The sequence below is a fragment of the Miscanthus floridulus genome, chromosome 12 (genome assembly GCF_019320115.1).
Source record: "Miscanthus floridulus cultivar M001 chromosome 12, ASM1932011v1, whole genome shotgun sequence".
NCBI classification, from domain to species: domain Eukaryota; kingdom Viridiplantae; phylum Streptophyta; class Magnoliopsida; order Poales; family Poaceae; genus Miscanthus; species Miscanthus floridulus.
The window spans coordinates 69,916,405-69,925,295 of NC_089591.1; the positions used below are offsets into that span (position 1 = coordinate 69,916,405).

The window sequence follows — 8,891 nt, forward strand, 5'->3', positions numbered from 1 at the left end:
CGGCGGCGGCGAGCGCAGCGGTGTGGCAACGGTGACGGCTCGGTAGAGAGAAAGAGAGAGGAAAAGAGAAAAGAAGAGAGGACCCATACGTAAGAGTGGACTTGGCGCCAGGATTGTTGGCGCCGAGCTCGCTGAGCTCGGCGCCAAGATCTACGGCGCCGAGCTGGCTACCATATCAACATCTACGCCGCCAACGTGGCCTCAACCTCGGCGCCAGCAACGATGGCGCCGAGCTTAGAAGTGTAAGCTCGGCGCCAGCAACAATGACGTCGAGCTAAAGGTATAGATTTTGAAATCATACCTTTAGAGCCATATTTGTGATTTTTTTTAAAAAAAAGTTTAAAAATAAAAAAAATTCGGAAACCCTTATCCTTATCCACGGCGAGCTCTGAAATCCACGTCGACTCACGTACAGAACTCTTCAGAGATCGATTTCACACGGAGCAAGAATTGAAAAAGGAAAAAGGAAACCATCGAGACGTGCAGCAACAGGACACACATCCACGAACGCCGCGACGGGACTGCTCAATGCAGCCAGGTGGTGTAGGAGTATTATTGGCCTCACCGTGTCTTCTTTTTATGTTCCAGCAAGCACGTAACGTAGGGGGGCGTAGAATCTAACTATCAAATCGCGAGGGGCGACGACCAGACGACGATGCAGCTTTCTACAGGACTAGTCGTTTTCACGTAGTAGCAGCAGAGCACGCTCGCTTCCATCGCTTGGAGCAGTCGACAAGCACGGCAGCATAAATGCGCGCACAAAAGCTAGTACAGTACAGTAGTAGGACGTCTACAGTGCAGTGCGTCGCAAGTTAACCAGAGGGCGAGCAAGTCGACGGGCCTTGCCTTGCTAAACAGTTGCCGCTATATAACAGGCTCCTCCAACACACGGCGAGCCAAGCCCGCCAAGGTTGGCAACCCTCGCACACGAGAGCATGGATCCCAACGACGCCTTCTCGGCGGCGCACCCGTTCCGGTGGGACCTGGGCCCGCCGGCGCACGCCGCGCCCGCGCCTCCGCCTCCGCCGCCGCCAGCGCCGCAGCTGCTGCCTCACGCGCCGCTGGTGAACGCGGCGCCGAGGGAGCTGGAGGACCTGGTGGCCGGCTACGGCGTGCGCCCGTCCACGGTGGCGCGGATCTCGGAGCTCGGGTTCACGGCGAGCACGCTCCTGGGCATGACGGAGCGCGAGCTCGACGACATGATGGCCGCGCTCGCGGGGCTGTTCCGCTGGGACGTGCTCCTCGGCGAGCGGTTCGGCCTCCGCGCCGCTCTGCGGGCCGAGCGCGGGCGTGTCATGTCCCTCGGCGGCCGATTCCACACCGGGAGCACCTTGGATGCCGCGTCACAAGAAGGTATTGTACAGTGTGCTTGCCTCTGTGAATCTGTGATGATGTGGTCGTGTGCCTGCGTAAATGCATGCATGCGGACAGTGCCCATGCGGCCATGCATCAGTCTTGTTGAGTTACGTGCTCTGCTCGCCTGTGATATATGTTACCTGTTCTTGTTCAATCATATCGGCGCAACTAGCAGTGCTGTCCGACGAGCGCGACGCAGCGGCCAGCGGCGGCATGGCGGAAGGCGAGGCCGGCAGGAGGATGGTGATGGCCGGCAAGAAGAAGGGTAAGAATGGCGTCGGCACGAGGAAGGGCAAGAAGGGGAGGAGGAAGAAGGAGCTGAGGCCACTGGACGTGCTGGACGACGACAACGACGGAGACGGCGGGTCAGAGTCGACGGAGTCGTCCGCGGGCGGCTCCGGCGGCGGGGAGAGGCAGCGGGAGCACCCGTTCGTGGTCACGGAGCCCGGCGAGGTGGCGAGGGCCAAGAAGAACGGGCTCGACTACCTCTTCCATCTGTACGAGCAGTGCCGCGTCTTCTTGCTGCAGGTGCAGTCCATTGCTAAGCTGGGCGGCCACAAGTCCCCTACCAAGGTACGCACGCTTACAAATATATTAGCAGGGCCACGTTTTTACATTACATAAGCGTATATAAAGCCATTTTGTGTATACGGACACCTAGCTGGAATGTACAATAATCAAACGTATAGTAGTGTAATCAACCAAACTTTTTAGGTCGTTGATTGACAAGCTAGCTAGTGTGTGTGTGTGTATATATATATATATATATATATATATATATAGGGAGAGGCTATTCAGCAGCCGGCTACAAAATAAGTTATTCTGTAGCCACCTCTATTTACCATAATTTTATATACTAATTTACCATAATGTCAATACATATTTACGATAGTTGGGTTACTATAACACATGGGAATATTTACCATAACGTTATAGTAAACCACTTAGTAAGGAGTTACTGTAAATCTCGTAAATTAACATAGTAATTATCGTAACTCAAAGTGGCTACAGAATAAGTTATTCTGCAGCCAGCTATAGGATAGTAGTTATATATATATATATATATATATATATATATATATATATATATATATATATATATATATATATATATATACTCAGCCGAAGTTGGAGTCACACAAGTTAAGGGTAAGAACTCTATTCACATGAGGACATAATTCTAACTTTTAAAATAGTCAAACGATTTAAAAGTGAACTAAAGTTATATATAAAAATACTAATATTTATGATACAAGATAAATATAATAATGAAGTATATTTTCGTAGTAACCTATAGTTGATACATAGTAAATATTAACACTACTTTACTATAAATTTGATCAAAATTAATCTAGTTTGATTTTCAAAATCCTATAGTGCATCTTTTGTGGACGGGAGGGACTACGATTAATTTATGATAATATAATAGTAAAAAAATCTAGAGGCATGCAAAGGCCGTTCACATTATGTCTTGTTTAGTTGGGCGAAATTTTTTGGAAAATGGCATTGTAGCACTTTCGTTGTTATTTGGTAATTAGTGTCTAATCATAGTCTAATTATGCTTAAAAGATTGTCTCGTTAATTTTGTCGAAGAAACTGTGTAATTAGTTTTATTTTTTATTTATATTTAATGCTTCATACACGCGAGCAAAGATTTGATGTGATGGAAAATCTTAAAAAAATTTGCAAAATTTTGAAAACTAAACATGCAACTAGAAGGAAGAAGCAAACCCTTTGTAGTGGAATTCTACCGTAAGTCTATAGTATAGCAGTAGTCTGTGGTCCTAAACTCCTATTGCAAAAGCGAAAGTACCTTTGTGTAGTACTTGTACGTACGTACTGTAGTATATTTTGCTGGAGACGCACACGCACGTACTAGATGCGCGCAAGCACCTGGAAAAAGCGAGTGACGTGTCAGTCATCGGTAGGCTGCCAAAGCCTGTGCGGCCTTGTGTGGTCTTGTCCGGCCCTAGCGTCAGATGCAGATAGGCATGCATGGCATGGACATGGACGCCCTCTCGGACTCCGTGGCCTGTGGCCTGTGGCCTGTGCCCTGTGCCCTGTGTGTGCTGTTGCCACTGGTTTCGCGCGTACCAGTACGAGCCATGTGAAGCTCGCTTTCGCAGTCGCGTGCTCGCCCGCAGTCTTCAGAGAGTTCAGACGGTCCGAGGTGAGATGGAAATGAATGCACGGCCTGGCCTGGCCGGATTCCAGGGTGATTGGATATGATGGCTTCCTGACCTGACCCGGACGGCCGCATCGATGCGCTCCTGCGTCCGCGCCAGGCGCACCCACCCAGACCGAGGCCGGCCACTGGCCAGGCGCGCACAAGCTTGTTCGATCCGTGAGCAGCGTCTGCGTGCGCACTTGTGCGCGCGCGACACGACACGACACGAGCTGCTCTGCACTGCACTGCACGGGAACCAACCAATCGCGACCGTGGCTGATGAACCTTTTTGTGTGGCGGGCGCGCGTGCGTGCTTGCGTTGCAGGTGACGAACCAGGTGTTCCGGTACGCCAAGAAGTGCGGGGCGAGCTACATCAACAAGCCCAAGATGCGGCACTACGTGCACTGCTACGCGCTGCACTGCCTGGACGAGGAGGCCTCCAACGCGCTGCGCCGGGCGTACAAGGCCCGCGGCGAGAACGTCGGCGCCTGGAGGCAGGCCTGCTACGCGCCGCTCGTCGAGATCGCCGCGCGCCACGGCTTCGACATCGACGCCGTCTTCGCCGCGCACCCGCGCCTCGCCATCTGGTACGTGCCCACCAGGCTGCGCCAGCTCTGCCACCAGGCGCGGGGGAGCCACGCCCACGCCCACGCCCACGCCCATGCCCACGTCGCCGCCGGGCTCCCGCCGCCCCCGATGTTCTAGCTGCGTCGTCGGTGAGTGCCTGCACCGTCGCTGTACGTCTCACAGTTCCTTCAGGCAGTTCCGTGGCGCGACCTCTGACGATGTGATGTTGTCACTTGTTTGTTGCGTTGTCCTGGTTAGTCAAAAGTGGGCTTAGATTTAGAATGGGGACGTCACTTGTTGGGCCGAGCGGGGCGTGGCACAATTTACAGTTTGGATGGGCCACTTGTTTGTTACCTCGCGGCCTCGCCTAGTTGCATTTGTATCCCTCATGATAGTTGTTGTTCCCAAAAAAAACGATGTACCGCTCCTGTGATGATGATATATCGTAATTATGCGTTCACAGTAGTGCCATTTGGTTTTCCTCTTAATATAAAAAATGAGCTTTCCACATTTGTGATTTTCTTCGATTCGCTCTAAGCGTTGAATGGTTGGAAAAAAGAGTTGGGAAAGGGAAATATCTCTTTTCAACTTTCCTCTCTTCTACGGTTGTCTCTCGCACACACCCCTCTTAGCTCATTCGTGATTTTCTTTGATTCATTCTATTTGTTGAATAGTTGGAAAAGTATCTCTCTTCAACTTTACTCACTTTCACGGTCGTCGGTGGTCTTTCACCCTTGCCCCTCGTAGCTCGTTTGTGCTTTCAACACCCCCTCTTAGCTCATTTCTGATATCCTTCTGTTCACTCTAATTGTTGAATCATTGGGATCTCTCTCTTCGATCCTTCTCGTTTTTTTACGGTTATCTCTTACTCATGATTTTCTTTTATGCACCCTAATTATTGAATCGTTGGGAAAGAGAAATATCTCTCTTTTCGGCCCTTGGGAACTAGAAATGTCTCTCTTCTACCCTTTTTATTTTATGGTCATCCCCCAATCCCACTCCTCCTTATCGACCCTTAGTTCGTTGGCTCTCATCTCGTTGTCGGCTTGGTGGTGGTGGTGCTATCCCAAACTCCTTGTAGTGCATCGGCCGTGGTAGTGGTGCGGTTGGCCTCCCCTACATGGGGTCTTGTTGGCACTTTCTCTCGCATGCTCGTTCCTGACAGGGTTCTATATTGTGGTTGTTCTTGTCATGAGCGTAGTCTGTTGACCACTTGACCCAAGCCGTGCATGATATGGCTAGTAACAATCGCTCAGGGCCTCGACGTATGAAGATGGTGTGGTATGGGACGCACTTCTTCATATTTGATCTTTGGGTGCTATGTCCTTAGTGTTTGGCGAGGTCCAGACAAGGCAGAGCCCCTCTTTCTTAGTGTAGATATGGTGAATCGGGTGGGTGGGGGGGGGGGGGGGGGCTCTAGAGGGTCACTAGGGTCTTGATGGCGGTAGGGTATAGATGACCATGCAGCCCGCAATCCTTCAGCTCGGCTCGAATCATAGTGTTTTGGCCTGGCCAGACCATGGCATGGCCCAACACATAGGGCTATGCCTGGGCTAGTCCTCAGGCACGCTGGGCAGCATGGCACGGCCTGCCAAAATACATTAGGCCTGATAAGGCCCGCTATTCATGAAACAATTATGCATACGGCATACCATAGGCCTCGTGGAAGTTGTCCTCGCTCTGCATCTTGCGACTTGGCCGCGCGACCCCTCCCCGCCCTGCGCCGCATGACTCCACTCCTCGGTCCCCAAGCGACTCCTCGACTCGTCGGTCCCCGCGTGACTCCTCCCCTCCACGTGTACGTCGTCTGCTCCCTACCTCCACGAAAGAAGGAGACTCTTGCCACGCTGCAACGCCGCCTCCACGGGACTCCCGCCCCGCCCGACACCGCCTCGTCCTCAGCTGCCACCCCGGGTTGTTCTCTCGGCGAGCCATTGGCAACGCCCACCAGCTGCCCTCCCCCATCGGTCACCGCCCGACGCAACGGCGCCCGCCCAAATCTAGGGTGTGGCTGTGGTATAGGTGCCTGGCTTATCGGGCCAGCCTGGCCCAAAAAAGGTATGCAGGGCCATGTTTGGACCGATGACGAGGCCCGTGGCCCTCTTTGACAGGGCCCGATGACCTGTAGGGCCGTGCCTATCTCGGTGTGATCAGGTCGTGCTTTCTCCGGGCCTGGGCCGGGTCAGGCCAGGCGGCCTATTTGAATATCTAGATGGTAGGGGGGCTTGAGCCCCCTTTGTCTCATCGGTAGATCCGCCTCTTGTTGCTACCGCTCGCTGTGAAGACGTGATCCATTGAACACCTAAGCTCAATGAGTCCGACCACTAGATCCGCCCCTGGCTGCTACCAGAAGACGTGTTCCACTGAACATCGCAGTGCAATGAGCTTAAAAGAGTTGTGAACTAGGAAGTAATCTCCAGCCACAGGCCCGGCATAACCACTTATATCAGGGCACTCCCTAGTACGGCTCACAGTTCGTAGTGCCACCAGGCGCGTTGGAGCCACACCCACCACGCCCATGCCGGCGCCGGCCACCCGCCACCCCCGATGTTCTTTTTTTTTTTACATGGAAGAGATCTCCATTACTCAATGAATGACGCCAAATATTTGGCCACTAGTACTTGAATACAATTTGAAATACTATCTCGTATGGGACCAGTATCCGAACTCAAACTTGCCCATAGGGCTTCTAAGCAGATTAGAGGAACGAGGGTTATGAGCTACCACTCGTTGGGTGAAATTACTATAAAGTAGGTCCTTCAGTTCCCAAATTAGACACTCAGCGAGCAACGATCAAACTCTGATGAATTGGCTGCCTCAACTACCATCTTGGCGTCTGTTTCCAGCACCACGTTCTAAATCCCAAGTTCGACATCCCATTATAGTGCTTGGAGACAAGCGATAATCTGTGTGGGACGGCTCCAAAACTTTCCCCAGCCTACCATAGCCTGAGCTAGTTAATGACGATTCCTTCACCTCCGCGCAGCACGTAGCCCCATCCACCCGAGCGATCACCCTGTTTTAAAAAGCTCCGCCACTGTTGAGCTCCACAAAGTCTTCCGCCGCCCCCCATGTTGTAGCTGTGTTGATGTCACCGTTGCCTTGCATCTCACAGTTCCTACTTCCTTCATACCGTTCCGTGGCGCGATCGAAAATGGAAGAGGGCGGCCGGGCGGGCTTTCTCTCCCTCTGATCTTTAGCGTGTTCGGCTGGCCAGAATCGGCTGACTCGTTGTCTACAGTTTCCAGCCGGAGCCGTATTTTTCCTTCACAAAATTTCTGTATAAACAGTGTTTTCAGTATAAACAGTAAAAAAAATTAAGTCCAGCCGAACACTGCTTTGGGTGGGGCCACTTGTTAGTTTGTTACCTTGCGGCCTCGCCAAAGTTGTATTGTATTGCATCCCTTGTCCTAGTTGTTTTCAAAAAGAAAACAAAAACGGTGTACCGCTCCTTTGATGATGATATTTCCTAATTATGGGTTCACAGTAGTTCATCTGTTTTTCCTTTTACTATAAAAATGAGTGTTCCTCATTCGTGATTTCCTTGGATTCGCTTTAATTGTTGAATGGATGGGAAAGAGAAATATCTGCCTTCGACTTTCCTCTCTTTTACGGTTGTCTCTCACACTCATCCCTCTCAGCACTTCCAGTGTTTGCTAGAATCGAACCGGGGGAAGAAAAAAACGAATCAAGCACGCTAGAGCATGTGGATGTTGATTCTTAGGAACGAAAACGCGTTCTGCAGACGGTTTGCACCGAGGAGCATTAAAAAATTCTTTCCGGACGCCAACAGCTCCCCTGCGTTTGCCAACAGCCACAATGCTTGAAAAAAAAAACATTTTTTTAGTTTCATCTAGGTCCCACAAAGCGATGCACACGTTGGAGAGAGCGTTCGTCTACGTCGAATCACAGGTTCCACACCGACACTCGAGCTGCTCTCGGTTCATTCATGCTTTCCTTTGATTCATTCTAATTGTTGAATCGTTGGAAAAGAGAAATCTCTCTCTCTCTCTCTCTCTCTCTCTGACCCTCTTCTCACTTTTACGGTCATCCCTCGCTCCCATACTCTTTTTTCCAACTTTTGCTTTGTCATCTCTTATCCAATTTGTAGCTATAAAATCTTCATCGGTGCCGCACCACTTGTATCATAGCTTGATCGGCTGTACCTGGGGTCCATGAGCGTTGCGACTTGTCTCACGTATGTGAAGCTAACTTTTCACCTTCTTAACATTAAAACAAATATATAGATAATAATCACCTATTTAAGCTGAGTCGATCTCCAGTCAATTTTCATATAAAATTACTCTTGTATTGTAGCTAGCATTTATTACATACATGTGTTATGGTGGTTAGAGCTTCAAGCAGTACATTTTTTTTTTTACTTTCAAGCAGTAGATTCAAGTTGTTTCTCTTCCCCTATGTTAGATTTGGCTCATGTTGATATTATACGGAACAAGGTTTGAATGGAGAATTACTCAAGTTGCAATTTAAGATTTTGATTTTTTTTTTCCTTTTCTTTAGTCTGTTGTTTTTCTTTGGTACATTAGAGTTTTTGATGTCTTAGCTACATATTTTCTTGTCGAGACATGTGTTATTCTTTTGTAATAATTGTGTCCTGATGCATCTTTATTACTCTCTTCGTTCTACTCCTTCGTCCTTTTTTAGGTATATAATTTTTGCTATGTAAGTTATTTTGGTTTTTAGGTATATAATTTTTGCTAGGTACTTCCTTCGTCCTTTTTTAAGTGCTGTTTAGATTTTCGTGCTAGTCATACTTTCTTAAATTTGATTATATTTATA

The 8,891-nt window shown here is 49.7% G+C and overlaps 1 protein-coding gene across 1 annotated transcript; it reads left to right on the top strand.

Moving 5' to 3' along the window:
* Positions 1-935: 935 nt before the first annotated feature.
* LOC136498548 (probable transcription factor FL) lies at positions 936-4,462 on the top strand. The gene is made up of 3 exons (XM_066494454.1): positions 936-1,353; positions 1,532-1,929; positions 3,849-4,462. The coding sequence occupies exons 1-3, from the start codon at positions 936-938 to the stop codon at positions 4,227-4,229; spliced, it is 1,197 nt and encodes a 398-aa protein (XP_066350551.1). The 3' UTR covers positions 4,230-4,462.
* The last annotated feature ends 4,429 nt before the right edge of the window (positions 4,463-8,891 follow it).

Excerpts from the sequence above, each read along its gene's own strand:
- LOC136498548 (XM_066494454.1), top strand. The coding sequence starts at position 936 with ATGGATCCCAACGACGCCTTCTCGGCGGCGCACCCGTTCCGGTGGGAC. Across the intron at positions 1,354-1,531 it reads GGATGCCGCGTCACAAGAAG|TGCTGTCCGACGAGCGCGAC; the intron begins GTATTGTACAGT and ends CGCAACTAGCAG. Across the intron at positions 1,930-3,848 it reads GCCACAAGTCCCCTACCAAG|GTGACGAACCAGGTGTTCCG; the intron begins GTACGCACGCTT and ends CTTGCGTTGCAG.